Source organism: Neoarius graeffei, chromosome 16 (genome assembly GCF_027579695.1).
Source record: "Neoarius graeffei isolate fNeoGra1 chromosome 16, fNeoGra1.pri, whole genome shotgun sequence".
Taxonomy (NCBI): Eukaryota; Metazoa; Chordata; class Actinopteri; order Siluriformes; family Ariidae; genus Neoarius; species Neoarius graeffei.
In genome coordinates this window covers 3,920,092-3,938,904 of record NC_083584.1, presented here as the reverse complement: position 1 = coordinate 3,938,904, position 18,813 = coordinate 3,920,092, and the positions used below count along the sequence as shown (strand labels likewise).

The 18,813-nt window shown below is 42.0% G+C and overlaps 1 protein-coding gene across 29 annotated transcripts in view; it reads right to left on the bottom strand.

Moving 5' to 3' along the window:
• The window catches only part of LOC132900331 (NACHT, LRR and PYD domains-containing protein 12-like), a 664,923-nt gene that overhangs the window by 413,121 nt on the left and 232,989 nt on the right, over positions 1 to 18,813 (bottom strand). For 22 of the 29 annotated variants that reach the window (XM_060942341.1, XM_060942339.1, XM_060942337.1 and 19 more), the window contains 3 exons: positions 18,155 to 18,328; positions 6,808 to 6,981; positions 4,599 to 4,772 (listed from right to left, as the gene is read on the bottom strand). In XM_060942341.1, coding sequence (XP_060798324.1) covers positions 4,599 to 4,772; positions 6,808 to 6,981; positions 18,155 to 18,328 — 522 coding nt within the window. Of the gene's footprint in view, positions 1 to 1,173; positions 1,737 to 2,638; positions 2,813 to 4,598; positions 4,773 to 6,807; positions 6,982 to 18,154; positions 18,329 to 18,813 lie in introns of those variants that run through there. The other 7 variants (XM_060942350.1, XM_060942358.1, XM_060942346.1 and 4 more) reach the window with 5 other exon arrangements.

Genomic DNA, 18,813 nt, shown 5'->3' with positions numbered 1-18,813 from the left:
AACCGCACTTCTATCCTGACCAACAGGAACAACCTCTTTAATACAGTGTCTAATTTGTAAGTACTTCCAAAAGTGGCCTCTGCCCTCCAAATTAAATTTTTCTTTAAATCTGATATATGAAAGAAAATTGCCATTTTCAAATAGATCATCTATTATTCTGATGTCTTTTCTTAGCCACTGAGCCCAATAGATAGACTGTCTGTCTATCTTTATTTTCGGGTTATGCCACATGGATGCATATTTTTGAGTATACTGAGAAATTTTACATCTCTTATGTACCTCCTGCCAAACCATTTTTGAATGTTCTAGAATAGGATTGCTCACCTAATTTTTCTCATTTTTAACTGTTTGTGCTGGAACCTCAATAGGTTTAAAGGGGGAGGCGAGTTCCCACTCAGTCAGGACCCAGTCCAGGTCAGCACCAGCTTCGTCCCAATGTCCTGTAAGCTTGGACATATCAAATGCAACACTGTAATATTTTATGTTTAGTAATGATAAACCCCCTCTCTTCTTGGACTCACATAATTTATCCAAACGAATTCGAGTTTTTTTCCCCACCCCAAAGAAATTATCATTTTGTCATATCTTACTAATAGTTGCTTTGGAATGCATATGGGTATCATCCCGGTTAGGTAATTTATTTGTGGTGCCACAACCATTTTTATTGCATTTACTTTACCCCATAATGTCAGGTGTAATTTACTCCAATTATCCAATTCAGCTTTTATTTAATACTTTTTCCAAGTGGGGTGGCATGGTGGTGTAGTGGTTAGCGCTGTCGCCTCACAGCAAGAAGGTCCAGGTTCGAGCCCCGTGGCTGGCGAGGGCCTTTCTGTGCGGAGTTTGCATGTTCTCCCCGTGTCCGCGTGGGTTTCCTCCGGGTGCTCCGGTTTCCCCCACAGTCCAAAGACATGCAGGTTAGGTTAACTGGTGACTCTAAATTGAGCGTAGGTGTGAATGTGAGTGTGAATGGTTGTCTGTGTCTATGTGTCAGCCCTGTGATGACCTGGCGACTTGTCCAGGGTGTACCCCGCCTTTCGCCTGTAGTCAGCTGGGATAGGCTCCAGCCCGCCCGCGACCCTGTAGAACAGGATAAAGCGGCTACAGATGATGAGATGAGAGTGAGACTTTTTCCATGTTAGTTGTCATAATTTCCCTTATGTCTGGGTCTAATTCTATACCTAAATATTTCATCCCCTTTGGTAACCATTTGAAATTAAAAGCGGATAGCTGATCATGTGAACAAGTTTGAGACACTGGCATGGCTTCTGATTTGTGCCAATTGATGCAATAACCAGACACTTTAGAATATGCTTCAATAGTTTCTAGTAAAACTGACACAGAACTGGCTGTTTTTGGTATTTTGTAAAAACTGTCGAGTTTCTTTCAGTGTGTGTGTGTGTGTGTGTGTGTGTGTGTGTATGTACACCATTACACCTGAAACACCAAGGAATAATGTACAGCACGCAAATAAGTTCATATATATATTCTGATACGAGATATAAGTTTATTGAACTGTTGCAGAAATTTAAATACACAAACTAGTTTTATACAATAAAAATAAAAAAACACTATATTTTTATTTCTTTGGAATGGATTTGACTGATAAATTGCGCAGAGTACTGTAAGCAGTTTCATGCAGGTCACAAGTTGTTCCTAATAAAGAGCTCATTTCCAACATGGAACTGCAGGAACACGAGTCTTCATCACACACACACACAGATGTTCATCAAAACCTGAAAAGAAAAGAAAAACATCTGGATTAATCCACACACTCTGGACTGCGGTACTTCATGACCACCAGCATGTAATCATCTCTGCTCCAAGAGAAACATTATAATCATCTCCTGTTTATAATTTAATCCAACATTTATTCAGTCTTCTATAAGATCTAACATTTAGCTCCAACAAACGAGAACTTCCACAAGATCTAACAGGAAAGTGAGCAGACGTTTCCCATCACATCACTGCTCTTATCCAATCCCAGGCTTTGGAGCTTTTTAAACAGTAACTCCCACTGCGGTGGGTTTGATCTCTTGTTCTACATGTAGATTTAAGTGCAGACTTTAAGAAGAAGCCGAGGTGAAGTTTACAGGAAGGACAGAAGACACGGTGTGGAGGTGGAGAGCAGGAAGGAGCGTCAGAGTGAGTCAAGTGGCTCCTTAAATCACACATTTGTGGCCGTGTGGCATTAAAGAGGATCATTTTACTGAGTTTTGAGGAGAGTTGAGAAGAAAGTGTGCTGCTGATCAGAAACAGGGAAAAGCCGAGATCATCTTATTCAGACAAAAGCAGCAGGATGAAGTCAGAGACAGCAGGGTGTCACAAGGAGACGAGGTGCTCATTTACAATCACTCTCATGCACTCAGACGGGACATTTTGGAGACTCGGACTGACTCCCTGTCTTCTGCTTTCAGAGTCATTTTCAATCAACACTTTAATGAACACTAAACAACATTAAAGGTAATTGTGAGAAGGAAAAAACCCACATCTGATTAAATAGAACACAGTGAACATTTCCAAAACTGGTTTCATTTCATGGTCTGGTCATGTGATCTTTACTGAACTTAAACAAAAATGATAACGAGGTTAAAAGATTTTTCTTCCCCAACATTGAACTAAAAAAGTCATTACTCACCCCAGTGTCTGTAGTTTGTAATGTTTATCATCCTCAAGAGCAGAGAGCAGATTCTTTCCTGAGACTCCGATTTTATTCCCAGACAGATCCAGGTCTCTCAGGTGTGAGGGGTTTGATCTCAGAGCTGAAGCGAGAGCAGCACAGCCTTCATCTGAGACACCACACCGCCCCAACCTGCAGAGACACAATGACACACACTTCACTGTCTCAGTTTATGATCAAGATTCGCTTCGTGTCTTTAAATTCGAGGTGTGTGTGTGTGTGTGTGTGTGTGTGTGTGTGTGTGTGTGTGAGAGAGAGAGAATATCGCTCCATAATCGTTCAGTCTGTAGAAGAATACCTGATTAGTGTTGGATGGAAATGATTTTCATTGGTTTTGTTAAACAGACTTTCTCTGTAATTTAGAACAGTTTTATTGTTCAGTGTTGTTTCTTCCAGTGGACACATGAACAGAGACTTTAGTGAGTTCTAGAGATTTCTGCAGCTGTTCTGCTCTCCTTTGCTTTCTCTTTCTCCTCCTTCAGTATTCCACGCTGTGCTCTTGGAGTGATTTTTGCAGGATGCCTCGATCTTAGGCAGAGGAGCAACAGCACTGAATCTGCTCTGTTTGGAGACAATTTATCTTCCTGTGGACCGAGTCACACACACTCGCTCTTTACAAACGCTGTTTTAGTCACGTTTTCCTGCTTCACACATCTCTACAAAATCTCTCTTTAATCAGAGTTCACATGAACAGCTCTTTCCTGAGAAGATCAGACGGTCAGTAATCAGACTGTGTGTGTATTTTATAGAACAGGGTCGGACTCTAATTGGCTTTTGGAGAAGTCGTTATCAGAGAGGGTCACACACTTTAAAACCCAGAGTGTGGATGTTTAAATGGTTTATTCAGGACTGACAAGAACAAGTGCGAGTGTGTTTTCTTTAGACAGAATGGGTTTGTCGACTCTTCTGACTTGGATGAAGATTAGACCATGTTTTATTATTAATGAACGCAGAAAACCAGGTCATGTCAAAGGCTTCAAAAATGTTTCTGCAAACACAAGTAGTGAAATATAGATTTTTAAATCACCTGTTATTTAGAAAGAAACATTTTGTGGCTGTTCAAATTGGTGCATTTTTCAATGTATGGTAGTGTAGGAGCCATATTTAGGTTGCTGTATGACTTAGTATTTGTTGTTTCTAGATGATTTAGTTTGGTAACCTGTAAAAGGAATTATGTTAGAATTATGTTAGAAACTTACCTGATTGCCTTACCTGTCATGTGGTATGTAGCCATTCTTTTGTGAGATATTACAGAAATAAACAGATATCACAATCACCACATTTCAGACGTAACTAAATTTCACCGATTTTATGAAATCGAAAGGCCGTCTCGCTTTAAGAACCTCTCAAGTAAGAAATTTAAAAGCGGGTGTGGTCTCACTTGGCTCCTTATTGCTTGGATCCCGATGATCGCTGCTTGTGGCTATATTTATTACTATATTACGTTATTTGAATTATTCAAAAATCAACAGAAAGACAGTTACTATGATCGGCTCCATTTAATTTTTTTAATTTAAAAGCAAAGTTTTTTCATCAATTCTTTGGCATTAACGTCTCATTTTAGTTTTCAAATTTTGTATTCCCGAGATCATTTCCACCATGTCACTGCTGCTCACACAGAGGGCAGTTAGTTTGAGTCTCAGGTGCAGTTTGTGGGATTCGTTACAGTGTTGTAGTAAATTTCACAGTGAGTTCAGACACATCGCAGTCGGATCAAGTCCCGTTTTGTGCTGCAGCTTCTCACATACGTCCATCTGACCCAAAGACTCTGTGACAAATCATCAGTGTGCAGTGAACAGAAACAATCTTCCTCCTCAGGACACTGATGATGAAGCTAAAACCTCTGCTTCAGTCTCACTATTAGAGAATGGGTCTTACTGAGGAGCAGGTCATGTGACTCTCAGAGAGATGATCTTACCCCAGTGTCTCCAGTTTACAGTGAGGATTCTCCAGTCCAGCAGAGAGACGCTTCACTCCTGAGTCTCCCAGATTATTATAGGACAGATCCAGGTCTCTCAGGTGTGAGGGGTTTGATCTCAGAGCTGAACTCAGAGCAGCACAGCCTTCATCTGAGACACCACAACCATCCAACCTGCAGAGACACAATGACACACACTTCATCAACAGATTTAATACTGACTTTAAAGATGATGTGTCTGATGATGGACTGTCTCCCTTCTCTTGTCCAATCACAAGATATTATTAACTCTGACCAATTATTAAAGCTATTTTTGATTATTCTTGACATCGAGTCTACAAGAGGTGTAAAGGTTTTACTGGTTTAAGGAAAAAAAGAAAAAAGAAACCTGACTCATCTGTGTTTAACAGGGTTTTCATTAGTAACCGATTGCCGATCGAAATCATCGGTTGTAATGACGTCTGAATCGGTTGTTTTTTGGCCAAATGCAATTTTCCCGTAATTGTTCAAACTTTCTCGTCGGACTTACTTGATAAGGAACGCTGTTACCTGCACGCCGTTTGGTTGCTGATGCTGTGTACATGTGACTAGATAAAAGGTGGGAACCGATTGGCTAATCCTTCTTATATCGTCCAATCATTTCGCACATATTAAATTATAGCATATCACATGGTTCCCACATGGTAAGATGGCGACCCTATCCTGTATGGTATAGCATGATGGTGACCGCGAAAAAATGAAAGCGAACGCTGTTCAATTTCGGCTTCGCAGAAAAAAAACTGGTAAGTCTCGCGGAAAATGCCCAGCAGTGTTCTCCACGGGCGCTTTTAGTGGCGCACTGCCCTTCCCTTGGCCAACCCCCCCCGTGACTTCATCAGTATTCACCAAATAAATCAAAGTATTTACTTTATTATAAATTTGAAACTATTTAACACGCAGAAGACCATTAAACGAATGCATACGGGGCGACCTGAAGTGGCCAAAATAACGAGCCAGCAGCTAAATAACTCTGCAGGTGTTTGTAGCGTTATTGTGCAATGGGTACGCTTATCTATAGTCTTTTCTGACCCTACACCATTACAGTAATCATAGAACAGCACACACACACACACACACACACACACACACTAGTTAAGTTCAGGTCTTTTATTTTACGTATCTGTGATCGTGTAGGCGAGAGCTGCATTTTCCCGTTGCTTCAGTGTTTGTTTACTGCAGGACTTCCGGGTTCCTGGGTCAAAGGACCCGAACTACAGAGGCCAGGGTGGCTTTGTATTGTATTGACTGTATTGTATATTTTTAGAATTTGGATCTCTTTTGTATATTGTGTTATCCACTTGTTTTGTAGCTTTCTTGCCAGGAGTTTTGCTGATTTTGAGCCAAAATCAGCAAAACCAGCCATATCGCTGCCCTCTTTATTCTCCGGTATCCCATAGATCCTTACGTTATCTCTCTGCGCTCGACCCTCCTGGTCAATTAGCTTAGCCTCCAGATTAGCTTGGCGCTGTGCTAGCATCTTAATTAACGTTGATGCTGCCTGAAGTACCATCTCGGTTTCTTCGATTCTCTCCTCCACTTCATCTAGTCTGTCGTTTGCTCTCTAACTCTTTTTTAATGTCTGATAGCTGTGGCCAGTCGTCTCTTCTGAACTCCCGTATTTCTTTGAGGATACTTTGCAGGCTAGCTTCAGAGCCATCATCACCATGTCGGTCCAGTCCGAGGGGGGTTTGGCTTCGGTTATCTCGTCTTATTTCAGACTCGCTTTCCATCGTATTTGTAGTTGTCCTACTTCTAGCTGTAACCCCTCTCTCCATCGTGAAGCAAAACACGCACTTGAGTTGATCAAGTAGAGTTTTGGGGGGTTATTTCAAAAAACGTCAGGGAGCTCGTAAACTACGCTGCCATCTTCTCTATGGTGGAACTGGAACCCTCAGGTGCAGTTTGTGGGATTCGTTACAGTGTTGTAGTAAATTTCACAGTGAGTTCAGACACATTGCAGTCGGATCAAGTCCCGTTTTGTGCTGCAGCTTCTCACATACGTCCATCTGACCCAAAGACTCTGTGACAAATCATCAGTGTGCAGTGAACAGAAACAATCTTCCTCCTCGGGACACTGATGATGAAGCTAAAACCTCTGCTTCAGTCTCACTATTAGAGAATGGGTCTTACTGAGGAGCAGGTCATGTGACTCTCAGAGAGATGATCTTACCACAGTGTCTCCAGTTTACAGTGAGGATTCTCCAGTCCAGCACAGAGACACTTCACTCCTGAGTCTCCCAGATTATTATAGGACAGATTCAGTTCTCTCGGGTGTGAGGGGTTTGATCTCAGAGCTGAACTCAGAGCAGCACAGCCTTCATCTGAGACACCACAACCCCACAACCTGCAGAGACACAATGACACACACTTCATCAACAGATTTAATACTGACTTTAAAGATGAGTGTAGTGATCTAACAAAGTCAAAACACTTTGGATGCTGTTTAGTTGTTATGCGCTTATCTCCAGAGGTGGACAGTAATGAAGTACATTTACTTGAGTTCTGTACTGAAGTCCACTTTTTGAGTATCTGTACTTAAGTTTTTTTTTTTGAAACTTATGACTAACTTCACTACATTTGAAAGACAAATATCGTACTTTTTACTCCACTACATTTCTATCAGGGTCCTCGCTACTCGTTACAATGAAGCGGCTTTGAAAGTAGATGTTTTTTTCATTTCTTTTCTAAAGCGTGATTGTTTATTCGCAGGTGACACTGAGACAGTCTATCAGTAATCACGAGGGTCACGTCACAGCTGTAGACTGGATAAAATCAAGATAAATGGTTTCTCCACAGCATTATTTGAACACGATCAGTTGATGGCAGAATGGAAGGAGGCGGTTCTTCTGGGGAATGAACGCACCCATGGCCATACCGAGAAAACATCTTTCAGTTTTCTGAAAGGAATAAAGAGTTGTTTCGTTTTAAATGTTTGTTTTGTTTACCTAAAACGAACCACATCACGGCCTACAAAAACTCGCTGTCCGACCTGCGGAAGCATATTGAGGTCTGTAAGCGTTTTATTCCAAAAGAAAGCTAGCAATGAAGTTGTCTGTGCTTTTAGAGCTAGCGATAATGTTGCAATAGCTGTGCAGTCTGGTTAGTCAAATGACTTTCTATGGAATTTACCGCCAAGTTGCCGCAGCCTTGTCCACAGCTAATGTTAACTCATAGCTAGTTAACTTGGACACTGTTAGTTAGCATGTAAAAACAGAGTTATGCTAACATGAATAACGTTAACTTATCTGAAGTCCTTTCAGAAATATGTTTCAGCATAATCTTGCCAAATAAACAGCATGTAGAAATCTCTCTTTTCTAGTAACATTCACGACCCAATATGATTTCGAGTTTGAAAAGCGTTTGCTAGCATGTCAGTTGGAGCGTCACTGACTAGCTAGCTTAACGTTAAACCACCATGATGCACAGCATGTGTTCATTTTGTGAATTCACAAAATAATCCAGTCGGTCACTTCAGAGGCATGAGGTATTATCAGCGCTGGGACAATAATACAACAGTGCGTTGACAGAAAACGTACTTTTAATACTTCAGTATTTTTAAAAGCAAGTACTTCACTACTTTAACTGAAGTAAAAGTTTGACTGGAGAACTTTCACTTGTATCGGAGTCACATTTGACCAGTGGGATCTGTACTTTGACTCAAGTAATGAAGTCGGGTTCTTTGTCCACCTCTGGAAATTAGTAATAATTCAAGACCTCTTTAGGATCTTAGTGAAAGAACTACGGAGGAAAACTGCATGGGTTTAATACTGCTTGTTCACTGGGCTGCTTCTGTTACACAGATCTGGCAACCCTGTTCATCAGATCTGGCAACCCTGTTCATCGCAGATAGACAGACTGAAAGAAAACTCACTAACACAAACTTTCAACTGTCAGAATATCAACAAGTCAACAAAAGAATAGTTGATGTGATAGAGAGTTCTAGATCTTTCCATCTTGCATGAAATGCCGAGCTACATGTATCGATCAGAGGTTTAACCTGAGCTGCCAAATAATATTCTTTAAAATGAGGTAATGCCGTCCCCCCTCCCCCCCTTTGGAAGTTGTAGTGTTTTAAATTTGACCCTGGGTTTCTGACCCTGCCATATGAATCTGGAGATGATTTTATTCAGTTCTGAAAACCGTTTGAAGGAAATTTCTACAGGAAGTGCTTGAAATAAAAAGAGATATCTTGGAAGTACATTCATTTTTACACTCTATTCTATGACTGAGGCTGAGGAAAGAGATCGAGTTCCACTTTTGTACGTCTTCTTTCATTTTTGTTCAAAGAGGCTCAGAATTTATCTTTGTTATTGATGTGATCATTCAGGACAATGATTTTACACTTCCTCTTCCTGTTTACGCACTTCCTGTTTCCTGAGTTGTTCGCGCCGAGTCCTTTTTCCCGCGAGTGCCGGCGTTAATTACTAATCCTTTTTTAACTTTTTTTCTATAAATAAATTTCCAGTATCGTCTTCATTTTTATTATACTGTCGCTTTCATTTTTGTACTTTTCACTTTCGCTTTCCTTTTTCCATTTTTTTTTCCCGTTTTTTTCTCTTTCTTTTTTCGGAAGAACGCCGAGACCGGAAGCTTTCTTTTTCTCTCCTCCTGTGTAAAGTCCACAAGCGGAGGCCATCTGATCTGCTTTAATATCAACAGATCTTCATTTAAGGTACGTGAATCTTTTCATCATGGCACACCTTCAGCCTGTTCAGTGTGCTGAGTGCAGGATGTTTAATCATTCTTCCTCCGTCACTAGCGATAGCTCTATTAGCTTTACTTGTGATAAGTGCAGATTAGTTAGCTCTCTGACGGAGAAGATTACAGTGCTAGAAGCGCGTGTCCAGGCTTTAGAGCAGGTTAGTGAGCGTGAGAACAGTGTAGTTTCTGTTAGGGAAAGTCTGGACGCCCTAGGTGGAGTTAGCAATCCCCCAACTCCGGCATTAGAGCCCTTACAGCGGGGCGAATGGGTGACGGCTCGGCGGCATAAGCGTAGAGCCAAAGCTACCGCTGAGGCTCGCCCACGGGAGCACCACTCCTCTCCGCGTCACGTGTCGAACAGGTTTGCTCTCCTTAGTGATGCACCCACTGAGAAACCTGAAAGAGCTCTGGTTATAGGGGACTCTATCATACGGCACGTGAAATTAGCTCAGCCTTTAGGGGCACCAGCAGCTTTAGTCAGGTGTATACCGGGAGCCAGGGCGCCGGACATAGCAGGTAATCTTAGGGTCCTAGGCAAGCACAGGTTCTCAAAGATAGTTATCCATGCAGGAGCTAATGATATACGCCTTCGTCAGTCTGAGGTTACTAAGAGTAACTTTGTAGAGGTCTTTAAATTAGCGAAGGCGATGTCCGATGCTGTAGTATGCTCTGGCCCCATCCCAATGCGGCGTGGCGATGTAGCTTACAGCAGGTTATGGTCGCTGAACTGCTGGCTGTCCAGGTGGTGCTCTGAAAACAGTGTGGGCTTTATAGATAATTGGGCTAATTTTGAGGGGACTGCTGGCCTGTTAGGGCGGGACGGTATCCATCCCACTCGGGAAGGTGCTGCTCTCATTTCCTGCAGCATAGGTCATAGTCTCAGAACAGGCCTAGTTAATTTCTGACAATCCAGAGCCAAGGCCAGGGAGCAGACGAACAGGCTAAACCGACTGTCTGCTAGCTGCACAGAGTCGTCACTCAGGGCCCACTACATCGAGACTGTGTCTGTTCCCCGAGCTCAACAAAAAGGTAGAAATTTTCAGAGAGTTTGTTCCAGTAACCTAATCAATATAAAATTAGATCATACTGACTGTACAGCTGCTGCCAGCACCTTTGATCTAAAGGTGGGGCTATTAAATATTAGATCTCTTACATCTAAAGCGCTAATGGTTAATGAACTCATTACTGATCAGGAGTTTAATGTACTGTGTTTAACAGAAACATGGATGAAGCCAAATGAATATATAGCATTAAATGAAGCGAGTCCTCCTGGATACAGTTATATACACCAGCCTCGTCTAACTGGCAGAGGAGGAGGCGTCACGGTTATTTATAACGATTATCTAGGTGTAACACACAAACCTGGTTATAAATTTAATACATTTGAAGTTCTTCATACTCATATAATGTATGTAGCCTCGAAAAATAAGTCTACCCAGTTAATTCCATTGCTTATTATTTACAGGCCCCCGGGGCCATATTCTGAGTTTCTTTCTGAATTTGCAGATTTTATCTCAGATTTGGTTATTTCCTTAGACAAAGCTTTAGTTGTCGGAGATTTTAATATTCACTTTGATAACCCAGAAGACCCTTTAAAAACAGCGTTTGTGTCCATCTTAGATTCAGTCGGGATTAAGCAGAATGTCATAGGACCGACCCATAATGGTGGTCACACCCTTGATCTAATACTAACATTCAGATTAAACGTAGACAATATAGTCATACTTCCACAGTCTGAAGTTATCTCAGATCATTGTCTCATCTCATTCAAAATATGTCTGAGTAATAATATATGCACCTCACCACGCTACTGTATTAAACGTACTTTCACGTCAACTACTGCACAGAGCTTTATAAATGATCTCCCAGAGCTGTCAACTTTGATTGGGTCACTGTCAGCCCCTGCAGAACTTGATCAGGCAACTGAATGCTTAGAGTCAACATTCCGCGATACTTTAGATAATGTAGCTCCTCTAAAAAGGAAAATGGTCAGAGACAAAAAATTAGCACCCTGGTATAATGATGACACTCGCACATTAAAACAGACCACTCGAAAATTGGAACGTAAATGGCGTCAAACAAAATTGGTAGTGTTCAAATTGGCGTGGAAGGAGAGCTTCCTGAAGTATAAAAAAGCTCTTAGTGCTGCGAGATCAACATATCTCTCCTCCCTAATAGAAGATAACAAAAATAATCCTAGATTCCTATTTAATACTGTAGCAAAATTAACCAGGAATAAGTCCACTATCAACACATGCACACCTGCAGTATGTAGTAGCAACGACTTCATGAATTTTTTTAATGACAAAATTGAGAATATCCGACAAAAAATTCAAACTACTAATTTAAGGTTAGACAATGAAAGTGACCTTGTAGTTAACAATATAACTGTATCAGATCATCAGTTAGAATGTTTTACTCCCCTAAAAGAAACTGAATTACTTTCATTAATCTCTACATCAAAAGCCTCAACTTGCGTACTAGATCCCTTACCGACACATCTATTCAAACAGATAATGCCTGGAGTAATTGAACCGCTTCTAAAAATAATAAATTCTTCTCTTATGATTGGCTATGTACCCAAATCCTTTAAACTAGCAGTTATCAACCCCCTGATTAAAAAACCTGACCTTGATCCCTGTCAGCTGTCCAATTATCGGCCAATATCAAACCTCCCCTTTATCTCCAAGATCCTTGAAAAAGCTGTGGCACAGCAGTTATGCTCATATTTACATAGGAATAACATCCATGAAATGTATCAGTCAGGATTTAGACCTCATCATAGCACAGAGACAGCACTGGTTAAAGTAGTAAACGACCTACTGTTGGCGTCTGATCAGGGCTGTGTCTCGCTACTTGTGTTGCTTGACCTTAGTGCAGCATTTGATACCATTGATCATTCCATTCTTCTGGATAGACTAGAAAATGTTGTGGGAGTTAAGGGAATGGCCCTCTCCTGGCTCAGGTCTTATCTAACTGATTGTTATCAGTATGTTGATATAAATGGTGATATTTCTAGACGTACCGAGGTAAAGTTTGGTGTTCCACAAGGTTCTGTCTTGGGTCCACTGCTTTTTTCTCTATATATGTTACCTCTGGGCGATATTATTCGTAAACATTGTATTAGTTTCCACTGTTATGCTGATGACACACAGTTGTATGTCTCTGCAAAACCTGATGAGAGACACCAGCTTAATAAAATTGAGGAATGTGTTAAGGACATTAGACACTGGATGCTTATAAATTTCCTTCTGCTTAACTCTGACAAGACTGAAGTACTTGTGCTAGGACCACATACAGCTAGAAGTAAGTTTTCTGATTACACAGTAACTCTGGATGGCCTTTCTGTTTCTTCACGTGCAGCAGTAAAAGACCTCGGAGTGATTATTGACCCCAGTCTTTCATTCGAAACTCACACTGATAACATCACCCGGATAGCTTTCTTTCATCTCAGAAATATTGCTAAGATAAGAAATTTAATGTCATTGCATGATGCAGAAAAACTAGTCCATGCTTTCGTTACCTCCAGGTTGGATTATTGTAATGCCTTACTGTCTGGATGTTCCAATAAGTGCATAAACAAGCTCCAGTTAGTTCAAAATGCCGCAGCAAGAGTCCTTACTAGAACTAGAAAATATGACCACATCACGCCTGTCTTATCCACACTGCATTGGCTCCCAATCAAATTTCGTATTGATTATAAAATACTACTATTGACCTTTAAAGCACTAAATGGTCTCGCACCACAGTACCTGAGTGAACTTCTGCTCCTCTATGACCCGCCACGCCTACTTAGATCAAAAGGTGCAGGCTATCTGCTGGTACCTCGTATAGTGAAGGCTACATCAGGGGGCAGAGCCTTTTCTTACAAAGCCCCACTGTTATGGAACAGCCTTCCAAGTAATGTTCGGGAATCAGACACAGTCTCAGCATTTAAGTCTAGGCTGAAAACATATCTGTTTAGTCAAGCCTTTTGTTAATGGTGTTTATGAGGTAAAGGAGTAGGTCTGGAGGGTCCTCAGACATAGAGTGTTTTGGTAAACTGGGATGTATGGATGCTGTCAGTCCCCACTCGCTTGCTCACTCGAGTTTGTTGACGGTGTAGTGGCTGCTGCTTTATGTCCCGGGGCTCCCTCATGCCTGTGTTACCTTCTGGCTCTCTCCTTTTAGTTATGCTGTCATAGTTAGTTGCCGGAGTCCCTGCTTGTACTCGGTGCAATATGTATACTGTTCCTACTTATTCAGGTGACATTGGGCATACCTAACCACCTGTGTTTTCTTTCTCTCCCCCCCCCACTCCAAATCTGTCCCTCTGAGTTACATGGAGTCAACAGGAAATCTTTTGGTGGAGACGGTGGGGACCTCGACTGGCTATCGTAGCCTGCAGGGAATTGGCCGTCAGACATTCTGTCGCATGTCCCAGACCCGGTGAAATGTAACTGAATTGTCTTGGCCAGGCCTAAGGGTCCCATCTGCATCTCATCATTGCTGAGGAGTGTGCTCCCATCACCCAATCTAGCATCCAGCCAGAGCAGGTCATGATATATTTTTTTACCATATTAACATGCCATTGTGTGTCATGCCTGATGTAAAGACTCTTGTCTCTGCGAGCCTACCACACAGATTTAATACTTGTCATTTTTAGGGCATACCTAACAACATGTTTTCTTTCTCTCTCTCTCTTCCCCCCCCCCAATCTGTCCCTCTGAGTTACATGTTGATCCTGGGATTGAGATGCTGGCCTCTTCTGCCCCTCGGACCTGCTTGATCCATCCTGGTGCCCTGTGTCTGGTCGGAGTTTTATCGCCCCACTCCTGTGAAGGACGGCCCCATGAGGACAGTTGAGGGTTATACCTGTTAAAACTGTTAATATTATAGTCAGGCTGTCTGTTGTTGCCCAAATGAGGATGGGTTCCCTTTTGAGCCTGGTTCCTCTCGAGGTTTCTTCCTCATGTCGTCTGAGGGAGTTTTTCCTTGCCACCGTCGCCACAGGCTTGCTCATTGGGGATAGATTAGGGATAAAATTAGCTCATGTTTTAAGTCGTTCAAATTCTGTAAAGCTGCTTTGCGACAATGTTTATTGTTAAAAGCGCTGTACAAATAAACTTGATTGATTGATTTCTTTTGGTATATTTATATATCCCTAAGTGTTTTAACGAGTTCTGGTCCCAATTAAGATGATATTTCTCTTTAAGGTGTTTAGGAGGTATGGATTTAAAAGTCAGAATCTGAGGTTTTTGTATGTTCAATTTATATCCTGCAAACTCACCAAATCTTTCTAAAAAGGTCCATTAATTTGACAAATGAACTAGATGGGCTCGTTAAACATATCAAAACACCGTCAGCATATAGCGCCACCTTGTGATCATCCCCCTTAATGGTTATGCCTTTGATATCTTCTGTCTGTCTCAGCCACTGTGCTAAAGGCTCTATAGAAAGTGCAGAAAGTAAAGGGGAGAGTGGACAGCCCCGTCTCGCTCCACGCTGTAGTATAATAGCGTCTGAGAGACAACCGGTTATTTTTATCCGGGCTGATGGTTTGTCATAAAGTGTACACACACCCTGAATGAAATTTTCATGGATGCCAAATCTTTTAAGGGCCTTATATAGGAAAATCCAGCTGACTGAGTCGAAGGCTTTCTCTGCATCCGAGCTAATTCTGAGGGCTTTGAGATGATTTTGTTGGATGTAATGCAGTATGTGCAGGGACCGCCTGATGTTATCCTGAGCTTGTCTTTGCGAGACAAACCCAGTCTGGTCATTATGTATAATCCGAGGGAGGATTTTTTCCAGCCTTTTGGCCAGGATGGCTGTATATCATTTATAATCAACGTTTAACACCGAAATGGGTCGAAACGATGCACATTCTAATTTATCCTTTCCCTCTTTAGGGAGAACAGAAATGACCGCCTCCTTCAGGAGGCATTTTTACATCCACTAAAGTTGTATTGCAAGCCCGAAGAAGACTTGGCATTAATTCAATTCGTAGGGCTTTATAGACCCTTCCCACGTGACGTCACAACAAACGCGGCTGCCATTTTGGACATGAACTACCAGTAGTCTACCACAGCCAACAACGAGGAACGACGGCGAAGCATCAAAAGGAATATAGCCATCAAAGAAAGTTTTTACTTTCAGCAAGACTTCCATCATGCCATTATATTGTTGTGCACCTGGATGTAGTAACCATCAACACACAAGGCAAGATTTATCATTTTATCGGATCCCAACAGATGCTGACCGACGGAGAAGATGGATGGTCTCTAAAATATTGGCAAAATGATGTTTATTGACATAGCAATTGTGTGTAACGGGAAGCATTTGCATATCCGAAGTGTTGTTTACATCAAAGATAAAATAAACCGATATGACAACGACTGCTGCTGCCAGGTTGGGGACACAAACTAGTAGAAAGGAAGTGTGCCAACAGTGCCAACACACTTCCTTTGTGGTCGATTCTGCTTTAAGGTAAGATGCATTTAATTATTCGTCTGCTGTGGGTTTGGAATCGGTAGCCTGACCGATTCGTTCATGTTTGTGGTGCCATTTGTTTGTTGACGCGTGTTGAAATGGAAGATTGGTTGTTGACATGATTTCCAGTGATGCTTTGGTGCTGCTGTGGATCAGATGTGTTGAGTAGCCTGACTTTTTTTTTTTTCTTGCGTGTGGTATCATTGTTGACGCGAGGTTGTTTTTTGAACATGCCAATGCGGACACGATTTCCCCTGATGAGTTATGACTTCAGACACGATGCGTGTGTGGAGGTGTGGAGTCCGCGTGATATGTGCGTAAGATAGGCTTCTCATGTGTTTGGAGATCCACGCTCTGAGACAAGTGCAAGCACCCCCACCCCCACCCCCCACCCCCCCAAGGGAAAAAAGGGGACCCCCCCCCCCGAAAATATCGGCATAGTTCGAACACTGGGTTGGAGAAAGTAATGGCAAATAGTGAGTGCACAAACCATAGAAGGTAAACTGTACACAGCGCCAGGGCAGTGTGATGGTATGTCTACTTTTAGATTGTGTTAGCTTATCAATGAACACACTCGTCACTCGACGAGTTTCACGTCTTTACGACGGATACTTAAATGTGTGTTAGGTATTATTGTTGCAGTCTAAGCAGTCATTGTAGCAGCTAGATGAGCGAGAACTGAAAGGGTCTGTGCCATAAACCGTTATTTCTTCATGTCCAAAATGGCGGTCGCGTTTACGAAGGTCACGTGAGTTTAAAGGGTCTATACTGCTCTGAAGGGAGACCGTCAGGACCTGGGGATTTGTTTGCTTTCAATCTGGAGATGGCGCTGTGAAGTTCTGCCTCAGTTATTGCTGCTGTTAAGATCCGATTGTGTTCCTCTGAAGCTGCAGGTAGATTAAGAGAGTTGAGAAATTCACCAATCTGCTGTTCTCCTGCTAATTCAGGTTGTGTATGTAACGATTGATAGCAGTCTTTAAAGATGTTTTGTATTACACTTGGACTGTATTGTATATTTTTAGAATTTGGATCTCTTATTTTGTAGATTGTGTTATCCACTTGTTGTTTTGTAGCTTTCTTGCCAGGAGTTTTGCTGATTTTGAGCCGGATTCATGATATTTCTGTTTCGTAAATGCCATCTTTTTTCAATGTCTTGTGTATACAACATGCTGATTTCATTCCGAACTTTCTTTAGTCGTATCAACAGGCTTGGGTTTGGTAGCAGTTTATGTTGTCTCAAGATCTTTTAATTCTTTATTAAGGTCCATTAGCCGTGATCGTCTTGCTTTTTTTTCATGAGCGCAGAAGGATATAATTTTACCTCTAACTATCGCCTTCAGGGTATCCCATACTATACTCGGGTCAACTTCCCCTCTATCATTTTCTTCCAGAAACACTTTCATTTCTTTTCTCCTTTGGGATGTAAATTTTGGGTTGTTTAGAATACTGGTGTTTAGTCTCCACTGTGATCTTCCGAGGTCCCGATCACGGGGGAGGTCGAGCACGTCTTTCAATAAGTTGTCAAGAAAACCAGCCATATCGCTGCCCTCTTTATTCTCCGGTATCCCATAGATCCTTACGTTATCTCTCTGCGCTCGACCCTCCTGGTCAATTAGCTTAGCCTCAAGATTAGCTTGGCGCTGTGCTAGCATCTTAATTAACGTTGATGCTGCCTGAAGTACCATCTCGGTTTCTTCGATTCTCTCCTCCACTTCATCTAGTCTGTCGTTTGCTCTCTAACTCTTTTTTAATGTCTGATAGCTGTGGCCAGTCGTCTCTTCTGAACTCCCGTATTTCTTTGAGGATACTTTGCAGGCTAGCTTCAGAGCCATCATCACCATGTCGGTCCAGTCCGAGGAGGTTTTGGCTTCGGTTATCTCGTCTTATTTCAGACTCGCTTTCCATCGTATTTGTAGTTGTCCTACTTCTAGCTGTAACCCCTCTCTCCATCGTGAAGCAAAACACGCACTTGAGTTGATCAAGTAGAGTTTTGGGGGGTTATTTCAAAAAACGTCAGGGAGCTCGTAAACTACACTGCCATCTTCTCTATGGCGGAACTGTAACCCTCAGGTGCAGTTTGTGGGATTCGTTACAGTGTTGTAGTAAAATTCACAGTGAGTTCAGACACATCGCAGTCGGATCAAGTCCCGTTTTGTGCTGCAGCTTCTCACATACGTCCATCTGACCCAAAGACTCTGTGACAAATCATCAGTGTGCAGTGAACAGAAACAATCTTCCTCCTCAGGACACTGATGATGAAGCTAAAACCTCTGCTTCAGTCTCACCATTAGAGAATGGGTCTTACTGAGGAGCAGGTCATGTGACTCTCAGAGAGATGATCTTACCACAGTCTCTCCAGTTTACAGTGAGGATTCTCCAGTCCAGCACAGAGACGCTTCACTCCTGAGTCTCCCAGATTATTACCGGACAGATTCAGTTCTCTCAGGTGTGAGGGGTTTGATCTCAGAGCTGAACTCACAGCAGCACAGCCTTCATCTGAGACACCACAACCACGCAACCTGCAGAGACACAATGACACACACTTCATCAACAGATTTAATACTGACTTTAAAGATGATGTGTCTGATGATGGACTGTCTCCCTTCTCTTGTCCAATCACAAGATATTATTAACTCTGACCAATTATTAAAGCTATTTTTGATTATTCTTGACATCGAGTCTACAAGAGGTGTAAAGGTTTTACTGGTTTAAGGAAAAAAAGAAAAAAGAAACCTGACTCATCTGTGTTTAACAGGGTTTTCATTAGTAACCGATTGCCGATCGAAATCATCAGTTGTAATGACGTCTGAATCGGTTGTTTTTGAGCCAAATGCAATTTTCCCGTAATTGCTCAAACTTTCTCGTCGGACTTACTTGATAAGGAACGCTGTTACCTGTGCGCCGTTTGGTTGCTGAGGCTGTGTACATGTGACTAGATAAAAGGTGGGAACCGATTGGCTAATCCTTCTAATATCGTCCAATCATTTAGCGCGTATTAAACTAT